At 47.3% G+C, this 22535-nt stretch overlaps 1 protein-coding gene across 7 annotated transcripts; it reads left to right on the plus strand.

The window, feature by feature from the left end:
- Positions 1-23: 23 nt before the first annotated feature.
- PRXL2A (peroxiredoxin like 2A) lies at positions 24-20788 on the plus strand. Of its 7 annotated transcripts, none has more exons than XM_076010176.1 (7): positions 24-175; positions 9686-9740; positions 10147-10309; positions 12715-12806; positions 15984-16124; positions 17089-17253; positions 20068-20788. In XM_076010176.1, the coding sequence occupies exons 3-7, from the start codon at positions 10165-10167 to the stop codon at positions 20179-20181; spliced, it is 657 nt and encodes a 218-aa protein (XP_075866291.1). In that variant the 5' UTR covers positions 24-175; positions 9686-9740; positions 10147-10164; the 3' UTR covers positions 20182-20788. The 7 variants fall into 7 exon arrangements, with proteins under 7 accessions (XP_075866291.1, XP_075866293.1, XP_012620164.1 ...); XM_076010178.1 differs by having other exon boundaries at positions 9686-9709; XM_012764710.3 differs by lacking the exon at positions 9686-9740 and having other exon boundaries at positions 10130-10309.
- Positions 20789-22535: the final 1747 nt, after the last annotated feature.

Below are 22535 nucleotides of genomic sequence, written 5' to 3' on the forward strand. Positions count from 1 at the left end.
CTCAAAGGGGGAGGGGCGGGTCACGTGGGAGGCGCGGCGGCGCGCGAAGTAGCGCAGGCGTGAAGCTGCGCAGGCGCAGGGCCCGCCCCTGGGACCCTCGGGGCCGGGGAGGGTTTCGCCCCTCTGCGTCCCATAATCGGGCGCCTGAGAAGGCAGGCGGCAAGGCGCATTCCGGGTAGGTGCTGCACGCTGGGCCCTGCGAGGCGCGTGACGCGCGCGTCGGCGGGGGTCTGCCGCGTCGCGGGTGAGGAAACTGAGGCAGGGCCAACCCGGCGGTGCGCAGGGAGAGTAGGCGCCGGATTCTTGAGGGCCGCCCCTCGGGCCAGTGCAGCCCGCCGTGGAGCTCCTTCGGAGACGGCCCAGCGCGGCCCCGGTCCCCCTCAGAGGACAGTGCCCCTCCCGGCCTGCGGCGCCCCTCGCCCGCCCCGGCCTCCGCGGCCAGTGGAAAAAACCCGCGCTCGGGGTCAGAAGACCCGAGGTCCGAACTGGGCGCCAGTGTGACCGGTTCTTCCCCGTCCCCAGGCTTTGAGTGAGACTGGCGGCACCGACCTGCCTGAATTGTTAGGACGAGGAACTGAGAAAAGGGCTCAGGAATCTGCCGTGGCCGGGGTGGGTCTGGGGGCTGTCCGGGACCAGCTCGAGGTGAGGGCCCGGCCGCCCTCCTCTCTGTGCAAGGAGTCGTGAGTTTTATGAGGGCACGGTTTCTAGCTTTGTTCAGAGTGATCTCAGAGGCACCTGTTCTCCTCTTCCTGACTTGAAATTGGGAAGAGTCCAAGTGTGAATTTCAAAACACTGTTCTGAGATCTGGGAATGGAAAGATAAACGAGGCACTAATCGAACAGTTTATCTTCAGGGTTATTGCAGCGGCCGGGGCCAGAGGCAAGGGAAGGGGAGTAAGACCCCGCCTGGCCAGGGCTGCGGGGAGGACACACACCCGACTGGGGCTCAGGTTTAGCTAGTTCTCTGCCTCTTTTCCTTATCACACCATGCTGTTTCCACAGCCCAACTGCCTGAACCTCAACTTAAGTTTTGGGTTTTTGTTTTTATTTTAGTGTATTTTCCTTTGAGCCTGGCAGATGATTTTTAAAAAGAAAATAATTTCTTAGAAGTTATTTTGAAAAGCATTGTCAGGGAGCCAGCTTGTATAATCCTGGATGCTCCTGCTTTGGCCCCGCTGTGGAGGCTGTGGGATTCAGACTGCAAGCCCTGACCCCTTAGAAGATACTTATTCATCAGACAGCTCTCCAATTTGTGTACGAATCTCGTTTTGGAGTGATCATGGACTAATCTAAAACTGAAGTAAGATTTATGCATTGTATTTATGGCACTCTTTGTAAGGTAGCTTTACAAACACCTGCTGTACATTTAATCCTTTGATTCTTACAACTCTCCAGAAGATAATTCAGGAATTATTCCCATTTTGCTGGTGCAAGACAATGCCTCGTTCAGATTCACACAACTCTTAGGAATTAGAGTTAGATCTTAGTTATTCTCTTGGTCTGAGCTTTCTCATATCCCCCTCCTTTATAAGGGCATGCCATCTAATTGAGACCTTATGCATTGTTCTTGAAGAGAGATACAAAAGATATTTCTGAAGATTGTCTCCTTGGCTGTGTCATTTAAATGGCACTCAGAAAGTTTGGTTAGAACCAGAATTGTAGGGCTCAAGCCCCAGGCTCTGTCAATATCTCAGAAATAAAGCAGCTCTCCTGCCAGCTGGGTTCTTGCCTCTTTGTGAAATGTTGAGCAGAGGCTCCAAGTCTTTGTCTGCAGAGGCTTGTGTGGCAAGAACTCTCCAGAGGTGCTGTGGAGGGGGCCAGCCTCACTTCTGAGCTTAGTGACCTCTGGCACAGGGATATAACAACGGAGCAGTGCCCTTTGCCTTCTCTGGTTCTGCTAGTGCAGAAGGTAGTGTTGGCTGCTGCAGGGGTAGCAGCAGAGTGTGTGTTGTGGAATGGCCAGATAGGCCAGAGCAGCTGAGACAAGCCAGGGTTCCCGCCGAACCCAGAGCTCCTACCCAGGAGGCAGGCCTGCATTGACCCAGCTGTACATCACTGTTTTGTGTCTGCTGCTTCAGATGTCCTGTCTTCATAGGAGGATGAGTGAGTCGAGCTCTGCAAAAAAGAGAAAGATAATGCTGCCTTACAATTCTCCAGTGTGTTGCTGCATTCCGCATACCTCTTCCCTTATATTCTTTATGACAACTTTTCAAAGTGCCCTTGTTTTTAAGAAGACACTGAGGTCCAGAAGGACAAGGTGACCTCTCAAAGTCAGAGTGAGAACTCAGGATTCTTATTTTTCAGCTCAGTGTCTTTTTTGGTATCACCCTTGCCTGCCTTCCTTGATGAAGCATTTGTCCTGAGTCCAGACAGGAGGCTGGCAAATGAGGGTAGAATGGCTAGATCTTTTGGGGTCGCTCCAGCTCCAGCTTCACTTATCAAAGGACAAGACTTCTTTCAGCCCCCACGTTTCTCACCAGTCGCTGATTGTGTCTTCTTGTTCTGCCTTTAGCATCTGTTCAAAACTTTCTGAATCTGGCATCTGAGAGTAGGGCTGGGCCAGAGCCAGGACAACAGTTACCCTAAGGGTCTGAGCTGAGAGTTGGAGAGTGAGGCAAGTAGGTGAGAGCTCATGGCAACTAGCTACTAGTAGTGCCAGGGTACTCGAAGGCAAAGGTAGGTGGGAGGGCATCTCCTATTGCTCATGGGGCCCCAAGTGCCTGTGTCATCAGTTTGTTAGACAGGAAATGATAGATCCTTGTTACTGTGGAGAGGAGAGGTGCAGAGTGACTTCTCAGCTGAGAATGGGCAATGTGACCCTTACGAAAACATTTAGCTTTGGTTTATAAGCTGCTTGCTAAGGATTGGGCTTCGGAAAGGCTGATGTTCTCTCCAGGCACCAGACTTCCAAGGCCCTGTTGAGGAGCAGTCTTGCTCTCAGCTTGCTTGAGGCCAATAAGCAGGTTTCTGGACCTGCAGGGTCCCCCTTCCTGAGCTCCAACCCCCACGCTGTCTAGCCTCAGAGGCCACTGGCCTGTGGCTGGCTGCCTGGGGCCCGGGGCTGGAGTGTACAATGCAGGAAAAACAATCATGGACTGGCAGTGGGGAGACCCAGACCTGAGAAGTCCCAGCATAGTCACTGACAACCCACCCTGCCCTTAAGACCTTGGACTAGCCAGCCCCTTGTCTCAGCTTTAGTTTCCTCATTTACTCAATAAAGAAGGGGCTGAACTAGAGCTTTGAGAGGAGAGGGAATGAGGAGAGCGGAGTGGGAATGAGGAGAGCAGAGAAGGAAGATGAAGCATCCTTTCCATCCTAGTTCACTAAGGGCCTGAGGCAAGGAGGACCACGTGCACTTTTTTTTATTTTTTGGTCTCCCTAAGAACCCTTCCCTCTCCCGTCTCTGCCTCAGGCCAGCTCATTCTGAGGAGGGAGAATTCCCTGGGTGGGGCTGTGCTAGGCAGATGTACCTTTGATGTTTAGAATATGATGCTGTCTCTACTTGCTTCAGACATGAATTAACCCACCCAGTGCTGATACTTTGTTTTTTTAAGACTTTATCAATTCTTGCAAGAGGCAACTCTTTGAACAGGCAGGAGCTAAGCCAGGGAAGGAGGCAGTGAGAATGTGCACACCCAGCAGGAGAGCAGCAGTGGCAGGCACCCCATGGCTTGCTTTGTGCATGTGGTTGCAATCACATAGTACTTTAGAGTCTTTGGGTGTGATGTCAGAGCTGGGACAACCTAACAGAATTTCTAGTTCCTTCTATCTATGCAGATGGGAAGACCCAGGCCCAGAATGTCTTCACACCTTGTGTCAGATTGTCCTGCCAGTGAGCAGTGGAGCCAGGACCCAACCTAAGGTCACCTAAGCCCCCAGCTTGAGTGTTTTCTTTGATGTCAAGCTAGCCCTGTCCAAAATTACCTTGCATACTGAAGTGAAATTGCGTGGCTATAAGTTAGTTCCAACTCTGCCTCACTGTGGAGTGTGAAGAGTAAAATTCAGATCATTTCATTAATATTTAATACCTGCCGGTTACCAGGATCTGTATTAAGTGCTGGGGATGCAGGAATGAATAAGACAGCAGCTCCTGTCCTCAGATTGTGCCACCATATTATGGAGACAGATGTGTAAGTAACTAAAATACACAAAGTCCATTTGTGCAGCTTGTTATGTGTGTGTCGCATGTGTGCTATGTAATTGGGGATGAGGGAGCAGTCAATTCTTGGAGCTTTCAGGAAAGGCTTCAGGAGGAAGTGTTATTTGTGCTGGGCCTTATTAATAGGTAGGCATTTACCTAGTTGGCATGGGTGGGGAGAGCATTCTGGGTAAAGGAAACAGTGTGAGACTGCCCTTGCACAGTCTGGCCAGGCTGTGGCAGTGGCATGGCATGAGGCCGGAACGGTGGGCTGAAGCTCAACTGTAGAGGGCCCTGTCAGCTGTGCTTAGGACTTTACTGTTAGAGTCTGAAGGCAAAGGAGGGGTGTGGTGAGGCCTGAGTGTGTTAGGATCCCTCTGGCTACAGCATGGAGAATAAAATATAGAAGACGAGACCAGAGCCAAGCCACATTTAGTTCAGTAGTTATTGAAGTAATCTAGGTACAAAATAGGGGCCTGGGCTTGGACAGTAACAGTGAAGTTGAGAAGAGGATGAGTAGAAGACACATTTTATGGGTGGACAGAACCTCCTGATTGACTAGGTGTGGCAGTGAAAGTGAAAGAAGAGTAAAATGTGACTTCCAGTTTCTGGCTTGAGCAGTTGGTTGGATGTTTGTGTCATCCACTAAGCTAGACTAGAACCCTAGAAGAGAAATTGACTTTGGTTGAGGTCAAAACATTTTGGGTACAGTGCAACAGTGATACCTACAAAATCCCTGTGGGAACTTTGGGCCAGGAACAGCAATAGGGACTTGGAAGTCAATACTAAGGTGATGGGTGAGGTGCTGGTAGTAGGTAAGGTGACCCAGGATGGGAATGTGGGTTGAGAGAAGCCATTTAAGTGGCAGGGAAAAAAAGGGGGAAGCAAAAGGAGGTAAAGAATAGGCAGCAGGTGTCACCAGTGGTGCTGCCTGATTTTGTGGGCTGGGATGAGGAATGGGGCAAGGAGCCACAGAGAAAGGAACATCTTCCATTGACTTCCCCTTGTGGGACATGTGGGCCGTGTTAAGGGCTTCGCTTCGTTAGTCTGCACCGGATAGCAGAGAGGGATGGAGTTTTTTGGCACTTGGAAAATGTTATAATCTGCATGACTGCAAATGACTTGAAACTTTGCTCAACTGTTTGAAGGGCTGAGGGGCCTTGGCAGTGTTTTCTGGAGATTAACTGTTGGCAGGTGAAGGAGCCGCAGGGTTTCTGGGTGGCCTGGTCCTGCCTATGGAGTGACTGAGCTTAGGGGTATAGGCGGGACTCAAGAGCCCCGCCTTCAGCCCTCCCCTGCCACCGGGCTCTGCCTGCTCACCCCTGGCTCAGCCTCTCAGCAGCAGCGGCGTGTGGACGCTGCGGATGGTGAGTGTCTTGTTTGCTGGTTTGCAGTTTAAACTGCCTAAGGTTAGGGATAAGGGACCATGTGGTGAGGGGAATTGCCTTGTGTAGAAAAGAGACAGGGTCTCAAAGCTGGACACTAAAATGGGCAAAGAGGAGCAGCAGTTATGATGAGGAACCAAGAATGTTCTGACTCCGAAGTGAGCTGTTTTTGTCAAAATGATAGGGTGTCTCTGGGGGGCTTTAGGAACCTTAGCACACCCTCCATCCAACCCTCTCATGGGGCCTGGGATGAAACTGACTCAGCTTGGCCTGGGGAGTCCCACTGGGTCTCCCCATTCCCCACCCCCGACCCCTGTGCTCTGCCCAGACCCGAGCTGCCACTCTGAGCTGCCACAGCTGTTGTTTGTGGCCTTATCCTGCTTCACCTTCTGTGGGACAGGATGGATCAGATAAGTCCCACAGTGGGGGACTGAATACTGTGGCCGTGTCAGGTGGGGGCTGGCTCTTCTATAAACAACCTTGCTGTTCTCTGTCAGAGGAGCTGACCCATTCCTGGACGGAAGGAGATAGAAAGGGGAGAAAAGAGAAGGGACATCTGGTGTATGGTAAATTTCCTTTAGAGTAAACATGGTTTGACTGTACATGTGTTTGATGACTTAAAGTGATTTTTTTTTAATTCTCTTTAAGACAAAGGAAATCATACCACTTGAAACCCACTTCTGAATGTGTGGGAAGGCACAGTGTGAGAGTAGAAAGATTACAAGCTTGAGTCCTGTTCCTGTTGACCTGGGTGCAGGTTGTAGTACTGCTGCCTGCTGGCTCTGTGATCTTGGGGAAGTTACTGAACTTCTCTGAACCTCAGTGTTGTCAGCTGCCAAACGGGGTGATCACTGTGTCACAAGCCTGTTGAGTGAATGAAATTAGACCATGTATGTCAAATGGCACTAAGTAAATCTGGTTTACTGGCCTGCTTACCAGTGAGTGGTCTTAGAGGCCCATGGGAAAATGTATTGTTCTATTTCTATATTAAAGCTCCCTTTACTTGATCTTTTTGGGGGGTGGGAATAAATGTGATTCAGGATTTGGGGTCTGCTCATACTGTGCAGCAAGTTACGGTGGTACCTGCTCCAAGATGTGCCAAGCTACAAGTTGCTTTGTGGCTTGGGGAGGTTGGCTGAGGGGCTGGACCTGTGTGCTCTCTAGGTGCTCCCAGAAGTGAATTTTCACTGCTGCTCTCTGGCAGAAGAGCCAGCTGCTAGAGGCCCACTGGGAGCACCTCCCCAAAGGAGTGATTCTCTGCTCACACCTTCTGGATCACAGCCCAGGGTGGGGGTAGAGGTTGGGGTGGAAAACAGCGTACCTGGGGGAGTTTAGGTCTAGATTTTATGTCCCAGCCCTTGAACTTGAGGTGGGGACATGGAGGGCTTTGGGACATGTAAGTTTGAGCTCTCAGGGTGCCTTCGACACTGACATCCACTCCCAGTCCCTGTTGCTTCCCAGGCACAGTCAGCCCTGTCCCAGCCTAGCCCGTCCATCCTACCTCCTGTGTTCTACGCTGGCTCCTTCTTCCTGGGTGCTCCTGGGGCTACCCAGACTGACTCTCATCCTTTTGCTGCCATAGCCTCATGTTCATACCTTTCCCAAGCTGCTCACCTTCCCACTTGCTTTTCTGTTGTTTGTGTACCAGACCTCTATCTCCTTTAGGATTGTGTATCATTTTATGTCCCCCCAAATTGCCATTTATCAAGTAAATCAGTGCTGAATAAATATAGGGAAATAAATGTTGAGTCTAGTTGAGTTGAATTATCTTGTACTCAGGAGCAAACAGGGCAAATACCTGTCGATGGGTAGTGGGGAGATGGAGCTTGTCTGTATCTAAGTGCAGCAGGGATGTGTTGGAAGGGTGTGGAGCTGGCTGTAAGGAACCATGGACTTCCTGGGTGTGCTGATATGTCCCAGGAGTCAAAGAGAGTCCTTGTATAGGGTAGATATAAGCTGACTTTTGCATATTGATGAAGAAATGCCTATCAAATCTGTGGTCAGAGAGACCAGTCCATGTGAATCCTGAATCATACACACGTCAGAAACCCAGGGACGTTTTAGGCTTACCGAAAGGTACAGAAATTGTTCCAGACTCTAGGGAATCTCCTGTTTACAGCAATCAGGTGAGAGCTGTGGTTTTCCTCCTAATTGTTCTGTGAACTATAATCTGGTAATGTGTAACTTTGCCACGTAAAAGAATTGGAAGCAGGCCTGTAGAAGTTTTATCCTGCTTGGCCCAAGAATTTTGTTGTATGTAAGTCACCGTCATCATCCAATTCTGTTAAATTCATTTCAGCATACATTTGTGGTGAGCCCACTGCGTACCAAATGTGCACTGTGCTAAGCACAGGAGAGTCAGAGATCAACTGGGGAACAAAGTCAAAGGAGAGAGATGTGACAGGTCCAGATCAGAAGGATCGTGGGTGTGTTTTGGGCACAGGACCCAGGATGGAAAGAGTGAACACCTTTCAGGAGTTGTGGGTGGGCAGAGCATCTGGGGAGCCTTCTTGAGGCATCTGAGTTGTGAAGCACAGAATGAGGCAGGATACTCCAGGCAGAAGGGTGGAGATGCGTGTTTGACTCTCCCTGTGCCTGTCTCTCTGCCTTCCCACAGCAGGCTAGAGGATGGAAGCTGGGCTTGATGAGGGCCCAGCTCTCCAAGGCCAGCCTGCCCACATGACTGTACTTTGTTCTGTGGCTTATGGCCAAACGAGCACAAAGTGCTGAATTCTTTGCTCTAAGACAATGCTTCTCAGATTTTAATGTGCTTATGAATTGCCTGCCAGTCTTACGCTAAAATGCAGTTTAAAATTCCTTAGTTCTGAGGTAGGGCCTGAGATTCCATATTTCTGCACGGTGCCAATGCTGCCAGTCCACGGACTACTGAGCAGTGGGTAATGAAAAACTTTTCTCTCCTCGCTGGAGTCCTTCACATCAGAGATACCATAGCAGCACCTCCACCCCCCCCAACATACATACATTCATTCATTCATTCTCTCTCTCTCTCTCTCTCTTTCTTTCTCTGACCTCCCCTTCTTTTTCCCCTTCCTAAATATGTAGGTGTCCAATTCCTCTTTCTTAAATGCTGTTTCATTTGGTCACCCCCTTGCCTGGAAGTTCTCTTCTATTTCTTAACTCAAATCTGAATTTCCCAGGCAGCCTAATCATTAGTCTGCCCTACCCTTTTCTTTACAATGACATCACTGCTGAGTCATCCACCCCTACCTGAGTGTAGTGGGTGCCTCACAGCCCCCTCCCTTGGCAGTGACATTCAGATTTCCAAGCCTTTCTTAATTCTTTGGAGGAATACTCTCCTGGCTAAGTCCTGCAGGGGAGAATTAAGTCAGAGGTTAGATGGGCTGAGATTAGGTAGCACATACACACATACGCACACACTCCCCCAGGCCTGTCTCTGACGGTGATCTAAGCACACACAAGCAGTGTGGTACTTAATGAGGAAGGCACCAGTATATATCAGATGCTAGGATGGAGTGACAGCCAAATGGAAGGATAGGTATTGTAGGTGGTTATCAGAAGGAAGGCTGGGTGACATACTGCTGCTTCCAGGAGCTTCTACCCACTAGAGGGATTCTTAGTCATCCAGGCAAGAGCTGAGAACAAGGCTGGATTGGGACAGGACCTGCCTGGAACTCCATTTCAATTGCAGAGATCCTTACCTCATGCAGACATCCTTTGCCCAGCCCCCTCTGAAGCAGACACTGCAGCACCTTGTTCCTCCTGTCTCTACTCCCATTCATTTGGCAGACATCTGTGTAGTTCTCTTCACAGGGGAGAAAATGTCAGATTACCTACTGGTGTTTAGCAGTGACCATCAATCAATAAATAGTAGCTTGAAAGGATATTTGCTTTCTTCTTGACTATTGTTTTATGTATTGCCTTTTTGTTTTATTTTTATTTTTTGTTTTATTTTATTTATTTTTGTTTTATTTCTGTAATGAGTAAAAAATAAAGCTATTCTCAATCAGGAGAAATGTGCTGAGACTGCCTGCCCCTACCATGAATGCAGCCCTGCGGGGCACTGGCTGGGGGTTTGATGAGTAGCATATGGTCTCTGTATCTAAAAAGATTCTCAAACTAAAGGGGAACAAAGACAGGTGACAAACAGTGTGATTAGTGTTCTACTTCTCCTCTTATCACAGAACAGAAAGCTTCTCCTACCCAGGGTGAGATGGCTGAGCCACCTGGATTGTGAAGGCGAGTCAGGCATTGATGAGGAGGAGAATGAGGAAACAGTCTGCTTCCAGGGGACACAGTGGTAGAGCACCACAGAGCTGGGGGCCACAACCTGTGGCATGAGGAGAGGGGACAGCAAGAGAAACACCTGAGAAAGTTGTCCTTTCTCTGTCATCATTCCTTACTCCCTGGTGAGCTCCTTGGAGCAGGAACCTCCCTGTGTCTGTTGTATCCCCAAGCTCTGGTAGCAGTGGGTGCTTAGCAGCCCATGCCCAGTCTCATCTCTGATCCAGCTGCTGCCTGTCTCCTGGCCTCCTGGTTGGCAGCCCCTCCATAGCCTTGTATGGGAGATCAGATCCTAGCTATCCTGTGGGAGCAGTAATGTCTTCTTCCTTCCTCTCAATCTCCAGAAATGTCTTTCCTCCAGGATCCAAGTTTCTTCACCATGGGGATGTGGTCCATTGGTGCAGGAGCCCTGGGGGCTGCTGCCCTGGCACTGCTCCTGGCCAACACAGATGTGTTTCTGTCCAAGCCACAGAAAGCAGCACTGGAGTATCTGGAGGATATAGACCTGAAAACATTAGAGAAGGGTAAGTGGTGACCCCACCAATTTCAGTACTTTTCTGAGGCACTGGGATACAGGCTTGCTTATTTTTTTCTTTCTAAAATAACACTTTTGAAATTGAAAATGCAATGTAACAACATTAGAAAAAACTAACACTTTTTTTTGAGACAGTCTCACTCTGTCGCCCTGGGTAGAGTGCAGTAGCATTTATTGTAGCTCACTGCAACCTCAAACTCCTGGGCTCAAGCGATCCTTCTGCCTCAGCCTCCTGAGTAGCCAGGACTACAGGCACCATAGGCACAGTGCCTGGCTAATTTTTCTATTTTTAGTAGAGACGAAGTCTCTTGCTTAGGCTTATCTCAAACTCCTGAGCTCAAGTAATCCTCCTGACTTGGCCTCCCAGAGTGCTAGGATTACAAGCATCAGCCACTGCACCCAGCCACAAAAACACTTTTTAAACCACCAATGATCCTATTACCCTAACACAGTAATCATTTTTATTGTGGCATATTCCTTTCCATGTGTACATATTATTATATAGTTGTGATCTTGGTATAAGTGCTTGGTCTAAGATCTTTTACATTTTAGGCTCTCTTATCAAAAGCATTTTTCACTCGCTATTAGTGTCTCTCTATCTATAATGATAAATTGCACTTATCATTATAGTTGATAATAATAATAATATGATAATATTATGATATGATAATAATAATGATAATATTTAGTGCCATTATTTACTAAACCAGCCCTTCTAGAGTGTACTCAGAAATTCCAGGCTTGTGGGATCTTCACAAGAAAAGGAGTTCCTGAGTCAGATAAGCATGAGAGACACTGTTTATCCAGTTCCATCTCCTGATGCCCAGCACAGGGCCTGGCACGCAGAAGGGCCTTGCTTGTTAGAATGAGGTGTCTGGATTGCTCCTGATCCAAGTATGGCCATCCCCTCCCTGTGATGAAGCTGCAGCATATGAGGACGTACCTGAAGGTCACATGTTAGAACAGACCTGCCTGGCTCCCTTTTCTCAGGGTACTCCCCTAAAGTCCATCATGAACAGCTGAGAGCCACACACTCAAACGCCTCCTCACTGCGTGCTCTGTGTTAGAGCTGTAGCTCGTGGGATTTCAGTCCTTATAGTGGGGCAGGAGAGTTTGACTGGTGAACCTGGGTCTCATTGACTGGGCGGTCTCTTGGTCAGCCCCCAGATGGAGGCTGTCATTATCTGTCCATTAAGTGAGGAAGCTTGTCAAAGGAATGCTGGAGCTGTGATCGTGCAGATTTGTGGTAGGTCACCTTAATGAATAACTAAAGTTCTGCAGAAGAGACCAATAATGCTTTGTTGGTCCCAGGGTTTCCCAATCTCATTTGATTACAGACTTCCCCCCTACTCCACTTTTTTTCACATAGCATTCCACAGGGACATGCATCCGTCTGGGAAATACTAAAATGATACAGTACCAGGCATGGTGGCTCATGCCTGTAATCCCAGCACTTTAAGAGGTGAGGCAGAAGGATCCCTTGAGCCCAGGAGTTCAAGACCAGCCTGGGCAATATAGCCAGACCCCATCTCTACATAAACATTTTAAAAATTAGCAGGACGTGATAGTGCGTGCATGTAGTCCCAGCTTCTTGGGAGGTTGAGGCAGGAGGATGGTTGAGCCTGAGAGTTCAAGGCTGCAGTGGACTGTGATCACGCTACTGCACCCTGGCCTGGGCACTAGAGCGACACCCTATCTCTAAAGAATAAATAAAATACAATAATAAGGGTTTATGCTTATTGAGCCCTCAGTAACTCATTACCAGACACTGTGGTAAGTACTTTTTATTTATCTTGTAATACTCCCTACAGCCCAAAGTGGAACTAGTAGATATTTGCATTTTACAAATGAGGAAGCTGAGGTTCAAAGAGGAAAGATAGCTTGCCTGGGGTCACGCAGCTAGATTCAACCTTAAGTCTGACCCTCCAGCCTGGCTTCAACTGTGGTACTGTACTACCCTAAAGCACTGTTGACTTATTTTCTTTATGTTTTTAAGAGTGGAATCTTGGGGTGGGGTCAAAGTGTAAGACTTTATCCGTTTGAGCCACGTTTATGTCCCAAAGGATTATTACAGTATCCCATGAGATCAGCAATAATGGAAATAGCCAGTGTTCAAGTTTGAAAATAAATTTTTATGGAGGAGGACCCTTTTGAGTATACAGTAGGATTCTTAACTCTTATTCTTTTTCCTCAGAAAGGTGAATATTCCTTGTCTCTGTTTCCTGTTTGTCTTTCCCACATGTGAAATGCCTGTGCAGGTCCTCAGCTAGACCTGGTCCCACACCTCATCGTGGCTGAGTGTGGTTCACAAGAGCTGCTTAGTGATCAGGGCTCGGCTGGGCTGGGCTCAGCTGGGCTAGGGGGAGATATTGAATTCCTTTTCTTCTCCCTCAGAACCAAGGACTTTCAAAGCAAAGGAGCTGTGGGAAAAGAATGGAGCTGTGATCATGGCTGTGCGGAGGCCAGGCTGTTTCCTCTGTCGAGAGGTGAGTGTATTTGAAGATCCGTTCAGAGAAAAGGATCCTGGCAAGTAGGGGCTAGTGCATTTCCAGCCAGGACCAAGGGCCTGTAGGCCAGCTTAGCCTTTTATCAACTCTGGTTTGGTTTTGGTTATTTTTGCTAGGTATTTCTTTGGGGTTATGCCCTGTGTCTGTGTTTTAACAACTCACCATCTTCTACAGGTGCTAGCAACACACCTGACTTTCCTTGGGTGCTCCCAAGCCTTTCACCCTATGCTGGACTATCATTTAATCAAGGGTAGTGACCAGGTCCAAGTCCATATTCCTGATGATCGGCACCAACATATGCTTATTAAAATAAGGTGTCTGGATTACTATCGATTTGGGCACGGTCAGTTCATCCCTGTGATGGGGAAGCGCTTCAGGGTCACACATTAGAACACACCTGCTTGGCTCCCTCTGCCTGGGGATCCCCCTAGAGTCCATCATGGACAGTTTAGGGCCACACTCTCAAACATGGTAGCTCTGCCTCCTCGCTGTGTGCTCTCAGCATTGGATCTGTAGCTCAGCATGATTTCAGCCATGCTGATAGTGTGGGTGCATTTGGCATGCGAGTTTTGTGAAAGTTGAAGCTCACCCACTGGGTGATCTCCAAGTTGGTCCCCAAAGGGAAGCCATCAATGAGTGAGGAAGCTTATCAAGGGAAGGCAGGAACTATCTTATTATTAAAACACAAAATGCTAGTGTTAGAGGGGACATTGCAAATACTTTGGTCCAGCCTTGTCACTTTACAGATGGGTAAACCAAGGACCAGAGTGGTTTGGTGGCCACATGGTCACACAGCCAGTTGTTGGCAGACACCAGGTTCTGAGATCACTGCCTTTCCTAGGACAAACTGAGAATGACAGTACTCCTCCTCTTGAGACAACTTTGCTTCTCAAGTAGTGGCCATGGCCGCCCTGTCCAGTTGTCATCCTCATTCCTCTGGTTGCTCTCCCTGACCCCTAGGCATTTCCTTTCAGCCTTGCTGACCTCACCTGTGCTTGTGTGGTTGGGCTGGAGAAGAATCCACTTAGGCCACTAGATGCATGTGATGCCCTATAGTCCCTTATCTCCAGGGCACTTTTAGGCCTGTTATCTCATGGTTCCTCACCATATCGAAAATACAGCTCATTAGTATTCTTATTTTACAGAGGAGGAAACAGATACAGAGATTGTAACAAAGCCACATTGCCTGGGGAGTATATTAACTGCCCATTGCTGCTATAATAAATTGCCACAAACTCAGTGGCTTTAGACAACACAGGTTTATCTTACAGTTCTGTAGGTCAGAGTTCCGGAGTGGAATCTGGTTGTCTGCCTTCTGAAGGCCATAGGTAGAGTCCATTTATTTGCCTTTTCCAGTTTCTAGAGGCCACCAGTATTCCTTGACCCATGGCCCCTTCCTCTGTTTTTAAAGTCATAAATGGCTGGTCAAGTCTTTCTCCTGTTGCATTGCCATGACACTGACTTTGCTGCCTGCCTCATCCACATTTGAGGACCCCTGTGATTACATTGGGCCCACCCAGATAATCTAGGATAATCTCCTTAGTTTAATGTCAGCTGATTAGCAAACTCAATTTCATCTCAGCCTTAATTCCCCCTTGCCATGTAACGTAACATAGTCACAGGTTCCAGGAATGAGAATGTGGACATCTTTAGAGGTTTATTATTCTGCCTACCACAGAAGGTGGAGTTTACACTCAGGGCTTTTGATTCCAAATCTGTGATACCTATAAATACAAGCAAGAAAGCCTGTTTTGACTTGATTTCTTGAGGCTGGTGAAACCCAGAAGGTTCCAAGCACAACAGCTCTCCCTTATTAATAATAACCTGTTTCCTCTGCACTGGTCTGTGCCCTGACACAACATATTTTGGAAACTTATATTTCAAAAAGGATGTGTGGGTGACAGTCTGAGTTATTTTGAGTGCCCCAGGCCAGGGAAGAGGTGTGTGACTCAGTTTCCACTTCTTGGCTTTATACCATGTGATACCCAGAGTAAGGAGCCCAGGAAAGGTGAATGCAATCTTGTATCTCACAGATATTATTTGATCACATTAGATGCTATAGTCCTTCCTGCTCTAGGTCTAAATTTGCCAGTCACTGTAGCTCTTGGTAAATGTATTATAATCAATTCAACTTCATTAGCTATTCTTTTTTTATTACTCTAGAAAATAAATGAAAACTTAAATTTAGCCACCACCATACAGCAGTATATTTGTATTGGAGGTGAATGGACTGATTTAAAAGGATTTCCTGCTGACTTTTAATTCAGATACCAAATGTGAGAATGGAATTGATTCTTGATGTTGAAGCTTTACCATGATTCCTACAGTTTAGTTTAAACTTCCAGCACACAGTTCAAGAGGGTCAGGGAGTCTGTACCTCTCAGGTCAGCTGTGTTCTCCGCCTTGTCCGCCTTCAAATCTTTCCACCTGGTATTTAGTACCTACTGTATATCCAGCCATGTGCTAGGCACTAAGGGTTCCAAGAAATGGAAGACATAGTTTCTATGTGACACATTTAGGGTTTTTATGACAGTCTTCAACTTAGTGGTAGCATACAGACTTGGTACAAAAAAAATATCGCCAGGCAGGGAAGATACAATATGCATTGAGAAACAGGGCTTCACTCCAAAGCTGGACTAGCCAGGGAAATCTTTTTAAAACAGGGATACATTTCCAGAGGGTAGGGTTGAGTTGGAGAGAGAAGGAAAGGGAGAGGACCTGAGTGAGTGACAGTGTGGAGGCAGCCATCCCCATGGCCTGAGGGGGGTGTGTCCACCAGGCCCTGTGCTAGTTTGGGGAGGGGCTGGGAGACAAGGCAGGGGAGAAGTGACTTAGGCAGGAGTGGAGGATGTGTTATGGCTGCTCCCCACACTATGGTTAGGAGACCTGTAACAGGAGCCTAGCTCTCCTTTTCATCATGGAGAAGACAAGAAGCCTGGTTTGAGGAGGGGTCTTGATACCCTGTACTGAGACCTAGTGCCCAGCTGGGACAGGTGCAGGCTGGCCTGTGCAGGCCTGAGTTGCTTCTGGTGTTTTGTTGCCTCTCTTCCTCTGTGCTCCATGCCAGCCATGCTGTGAGCTTGTAGGGAAGAGAGGTGGTTTGTTGGCTGCGGAGGCACAGGAGTTTGTGTCCCTGAACCTCCGTGTCTTCTGCAGGAGGCTGCAGACCTGTCCTCCCTGAAACCCAAGTTGGATGAGCTGGGCGTCCCTCTCTATGCAGTGGTGAAGGAGCACGTTAGGACTGAAGTGAAGGACTTCCAGCCTTATTTCAAAGGAGAAATCTTCCTGGATGAAAAGGTATGTGTGCTGTGAGCCAGACAGACTGTTTGAGATTGTGCTTGGCTGGGGAGAGTGCAGTGGTCCAGGGTGTGTCTGGCCTGGAGCCAGAGGCTCATGTTCTTTTCAGCTGCCCTGAATTTGCAGGGCCTTTCCCAGCCCTCTGAGCAGAACACAATCACACACTTCAACTTACAGTGTTTTAATTTTTTGGTTTTGGTAAAACTATATGCATCCAGTAGAAACTGTACTTCAAGAACCCATACAACCATCATGTTTTTCACTTTCAGTACAGTATTTGGTAAATTATATGAGATATTCAGCACTTTATTATAAAACAGGCTTTATGTTAGATGATTTTGCCCAACTGTAGGCTAATCTAAGTGTTCTGAGCACCTTTAAGTTAGTCGAGGCTAAGCTATGTTGTTCAGTAGGTTAAGTGTATTAAATGAATTTTCAACTTATATTTTCAATCTGCAGTGTGTTTCTCAAGACATATCATAAATCAAGGAGTATTTGTATTACTTAAGCCCTTCCTGCAGAGTGACTAGGGAGGGTAGGAAATAGCTGAAACTCCATCAAGTTCCCCCACCATAAGGTAGGGGCCCTAGCACAATCCACCTATGCCTTAATCCATTGTAGCCATATTTCTGTCCCCTCTACTCCCACCTTTGCAGAATGTAGCACTGTTCACCCATCAGGTGCAAGACCTAGTGAGAAGTCAGAGTCAGAGTTGAGAGCTGCAGTCTGTCTCTTTAGGTTGGGCCTGCCTTGAGGCCGGGAGCTGTGCCTGGCAGGACTCTGTTTCCTCAGGCAGTTGAGAGTGGTCCTGGGTGGGAGCTGGCTGTGTTGGGAGGGGTTGAGGACATGAACCTGCAGGCTTCAGGTCTTTGCCTGAGAACAAATGCCCTGTTGGGAGCCTTTCCTCCCTGGGGGAGGCAGGCATCCAGGCTGCTCACGTGGATCCGTCTTTCTCACTTCATAGAAAAGGTTCTATGGTCCTCAAAGGCGGAAGATGATGTTTATGGGATTCATCCGTCTGGGGGTGTGGTACAACTTCTTCCGAGCCTGGAATGGAGGCTTCTCTGGAAACCTGGAAGGTGAAGGCTTCATCCTCGGGGGAGTTTTTGTGGTGGGACCAGGAAAACAGGTAAACTTTTACTCTCTACTTGTTGGTCTGTGGATATGTGTCTGTGAGCAATAGACCCTGACCAGGGACTGGGTGGTGGGTTGACTGTCCCTATTTGGGGCCTCCCTGCCTTCCTTCTAGAAATCTAGGAGATGTGAGGAAGGGTAGGAGGGCAGTGGTTTATCACACATCTGCTCGCTGCTGGTACCTCACACCTGAATCTATTCATGACTCACAGTAACATCATACATTAAGCTGATCATTTTGCAGAGGAGGAACTTGGGACTGAGGGGCAATGATTAGCTGCACCAAGGAACTGCTGGGGCCTGAACCCAGGTTTTCTTGACTTCAAGCTCCATTTTCTGTGCTTGAGTGAAAGCATAGTTTTCAATTCTGTTTATGCATTTCCTCACTTGCAGTGTTCCCCAGTCTATCAAGGATGATGATAGGGAAAAATGAAGAGGAAAGAAGGAATACAAACGCCTGATGAGGGGAGGTGGCGAGAGGTGTGGGAGGAGACCATGCTTTTCCCTGTGGGGGTCTGGGTGTCAGGACTGCCCCAGGGGAGGAACTGACTCCTCTGCTGGTAGCCTGTTGTAGGCTCTCGTTATGAGGGTCCACAGCATGGGGACCCTAAGGGAAGGTGTGGAAAGGAGACATGAGGCCTTGTGAACCCAAGAGGCAGGTAGGCAGGTGTTCCATGTTGGAGCATGGGCAACCTCGAGCCATGGTGATCCCCCGCCCTGGAGGTCAGTGCCAGCAGAGGCGGGGTGGATGTCTGGCAGGGCCGTGGCAAAGTGAGTGCAGGCAGGGCATGGGAGGAGAACCTGGAGACTGGTGGCCTAACATCTAGGCCCACCTCTGCCCACCTGAGGCATGGCATTAACATATGTAGAAAGTGTTTTCTTTCTGTAGAAAGAGGAAGTTGGTCTGCATTGTTGGATCTTGCTATAATGTTGCTAATTGCATGCTTTTCCCAATTGAGGAGGAATAAGTTAATGGGACTAGAAATCCTATTTTGAGCTTTATTTCTTATCTCTTCCTTTTATACCTTGGTAACTGCTCTTGCTTGACTGTATTAGAATTGAGCATAAAATGGTATCTGATTTAACTTAAACCTATTTACTAATTTGATGTAAATCTATCAAAATCTCTACGTGATAATGGCTGCCAGTGGGTGCCTGCCTTGTTCCAGGTGCTCATGTAAATAATCTCATGTCTTCCTCACAACCAGTCTGGGATGTTGAGTATTTTTATTCCCATCTACATGTAAGGAAAAGGGGCTTGAGATACAAAATAACTCAGCCAGTGACACAGCTAGTAAGTGGTACACAGAAATGAAACCCAGGAACTCAAATCTGTCCGGCCCCAGAGACCCGACCCTGCCCCTGCACATAGCCTGTCCTCAGAGGTGGCTCCCAGCGACCCCTTCCAGATGCCCTCACACTAGGGCAGGCCACTTCCCTAGAGGATTGCCCATCCTTTTCCGACTCTGGCACTGTAAGGTTCCTTCCCCCTTCCTGTCTCTGCCTTCTCAGGGCTCCAGGGCAGGGCTTGGCACACCTGCCAGCCTTTTCTTGCCTGGCAGTGACTCATCTGGTGCTCAGGGGACTGCTGGTGCATTCCAGGTGTTGCTAGGGGTGGTGTTTGGCTTTGTTGTTATTCCCTGGGGCTCCCGGCCTTCATCCTCCCTGGTGAAAGGTTGACTGGGCTGGCAGAACTTCAGGACTTACCTCAGTTAGAAGTAGAGCATTTGCAGTCCCACTGTGCCAGGCGCCACTCAGTGGGGATTCCTTTTGTAATAATAATCTTTCATCGTACTTCCTTTAAAGAAGAAGTATGTGTGCGCTGTAGAAAACTGGGAAACAGCAGAACAGTGAAAGGTGGGAGAGCCATCTATGAGCTCAGCCACCACAGATAACAGGTTGTTGAAACAAAGTTGAGTGGCCTTTTATTTTATTTGCTCTTTAAGAAAATGATATCTTACTAAACTAGATGTTCTCTTTTCATTTAACAGTGTATCATAAACATTTTCCTTTGTCATTATGTATGTATGTATGTTTTTTTAATGTCTGCATTATGCTTTATCAGCAAGCAAATGTAAATTTCCTGATGTGCTTCCCTATAGTCACCACTGTGTGGTGGGACTTCTTGTTTTTTTACTTTATTAATAATGACACAGCGTATTTACAGATTGTTTTTCTTGATTTCAGTTCCTAGATATAAAGGGTCAAGGAACTCTTTAACAAGGATTCCTTGATGCTGATCTCAAACACATTATCTTTTTTTCCATAAACTTTAGGGTAACTTTGGGGTATCCTATGTCCTAGTGCATTTTTTGTCACTGTATCAGAAGTGAGAGGCCTCTAGTTTCTTGGGAAGACGAAAGGAAAGAGGGTCTCCTTTTCAGATAGTCATTCAGTGCCTTCCAGAAAGTCTGCCCTCAGAGCTCCACTTCCAACCTTCAGGCTTTTCTGTGTTAGCTTTCTTCTGTTCTCTTTACCTGGAATGTTCTTTTACCTGCATCTCTACCTGTAGCCATCCTGCCTACCTCCCATGCTTTATCATCTGTGAAGCCTTCCCTGGTTGCCCTTATCATATTTAGTCACTGCTGATTTCGTGCTCAGCACCAAAGTGCTGCTGAGATGTGGCCTTCCCTGATCTACCTTCCTCAAGAGACTGAACTTCTCCAGAGCAGGAGCCAGGCCTGATTCACCTGTGTGTTCTCCGCTGCCCAAGCACAGGACTCGACAGACAGCTCGGGCTCCGTGTCCCTGTCGTGAATGAAGGCTTCGGATTGAGGACTGACAATCCCTCTCATTTCCTTCCTTTTAGGGCATTCTTCTCGAGCACCGAGAAAAAGAATTTGGAGACAAAGTAAACCCACTCTCTGTTTTGGAAGCTGCTAGGAAGATCAAGCCACAGACTTCGACCTCAGAGAAAAAATGAGTGTATGCAGCTGCCCGAGGCAGGATGACTAGGGGCACCCACCAGGGTTCTCAGAAGCTGTCAGGTTTCCACGCGTCCCTAAGGAGTTAGAAACCCACCTGTGCTGTGTTCTCAGTATGGATTGTTAGCATATTTTAATACTGTCTTCTCTTTATGCCCAGTAAGGAAAAGTAGCCCCAAAACAGGGCTAACAGAAATCTAAGAAATCTGTAAGGGTTATTTTAGCTAAAACCTGGAAAATATGAGGTTTAAAATTGCTGCACCTCATTACAAATGTATATAGTGTTTGGGTGCTGTTATTTGAAATGATTTTTATTTTTATGTCTCAAAAATCTAAGAAAAGTTGATTGGGAGATTGGAGGATATAAGGTTTTTGACTTCTATGGTTTCTATTAATAAATTATTATATAATGTCAAAGTATAACTCATATGTTCCAGATTAATTTGATAAAGATAAATAATAAGGTGAGATCTCTTGTTTCATTGTCTTCCATTCTAACCCCAGAGATTTGTTTTTCTAGAAGAAATGATCATCTCTAGCTCTAATCAAATTATGCATCAGAAATCACCTGTATATAAAACTAATAATAAAAACATTTACCATAATACTGGCTGAAAGTGAAAAATCAGTATTTTCCATAGATATGGGGTAAACGGTTGTGGGGGGAGCTCCTCTAGGTAACCAGAAAAATTCATCCTGTCATTCATGTTAGTGATTTTGCTGTCTTTCCTGGCAGAATGACTTTGGTATATAAAATTGATAGCTTCCTTCCTTATTGGTCTTTTAACCTACTCAGGTAAATCAGGAGAAGGGACATAGGATGAAATATAACTTAATACATTAATTTATGTTTGAATTTTTTCATGTGAGTAAGTATGAGATCAGCAAGAGCCATGAGAGCTCTGCCCCAGGGAGTCCACTCAAGACACCAAATAGGCCCAGCAGTAGAAAGGCAGAGGTGGGAACAGAGAGAAGAGTGCTTACCCAGGGGACCAGCCCAGCGGGATGAGGGCGTCAGTTTATCCAGGAAAGCAGGAGTGGAGACTGAGGTTGGAAGTAAAGCTGGGCAAGTAGGAGAGCGTTGGGACTGAGTACACAGAGTGGTAGAAGCGAGTGGTTCAGAACTAAGTGCCTGGGTCTGACTTCATGTGGTGGCTGTGTGGGGTGTGCACAGGCCCATGGAGGGCTGGGCTTCTGCTGTCTTTGAGGCTACACCCTTCAGTACTTGTACAATGACTCATCCCCCGGAAGCTGTGATCACTGGGACTCCAACTACTGATGGGATAACTCAGATGAGATTCTTTAGTACCCAAAAGACACTCAATGATTCTGAAACAGTTATTTTGCAACTAAACAGTGGGTAGGGCTGGGTGTAGTGGCTCACACCCATAATCTTAGCACTTTGGGAGGCTGAGGCAGGAGGATTATTTGAGCCCAGGGATTCCAGACCAGCGAGGGTAACAGAGTGAGACGCCACATCTCTACAGAAGATTTTAAAATTAGCCAGGCTTGGTAGCATATGGCTGTAGTCCCAGCTCCTTGGGAGGCTGAGACAGGAGGATTGCTTGAGCCCAGGAGTTGGGGGCTCGAATGAGCTGATTGCACCACTGCACTGGAGTCTGGGCAACAGAGTAAGACCCTGTCTCTAAAAAAGCTAACAAAAAGTAGAACCTGAGAGGACATTGCACCGATGGATGCATCAATAGAAACCTTATTGTGATCTCACCAACTTTTCTCTCCTGGGCGCTCTGTGCAGTGTGGTCTCTCTCTGATTAGCATAGCATTATGGAAAAAGCACTAGACTGAGTCATGAGGTGGGTTCAACATCGAGTTTAACTTGTGACCTTAAGCAAAAGTCTGGCCCTCTGTTCCATTGGCATAATTCCTTCCCATCATTCAGGGCTGTTTATTCAGAGTCATGGAGGAAATGATAAATATTATAAGACATTGCTTCTCAAATTTGAATGTACATGCATATCACCTAAGAATCTTGTTTACTAGTTAAAGGCATTAAAGACAGATTTTATTCGGTAACTACTGCAGTAGGGGAGAGTTCTCAGTGTAGTACTGAGCTCAACTCCAATCAGTGCAGAGGTAACTGGGATTTTAAAGGAAGAATGGAGAGTAAGGATGGGGAAGGAGAGGGTGGCTCGAATAGAATCAGGGAAGTGGAAAATTACAAAAAGTTGGTAAGGGAGTTGGTCAGTGTGATAACTGGCAAGTGTATCAAAGTTAGGATTCTAGTCTTCCCACAGAGACTGGGAGTCTGCCTTATCTTTCCTGATAATTACATATCACAGGGATGGCTCTCAGGTCTTAGAGAAAGACATTCCTGGGTTTTAGAAGATACACA

Source organism: Microcebus murinus, chromosome 14, assembly GCF_040939455.1.
Source record: "Microcebus murinus isolate Inina chromosome 14, M.murinus_Inina_mat1.0, whole genome shotgun sequence".
NCBI lineage: Eukaryota > Metazoa > Chordata > Mammalia > Primates > Cheirogaleidae > Microcebus > Microcebus murinus.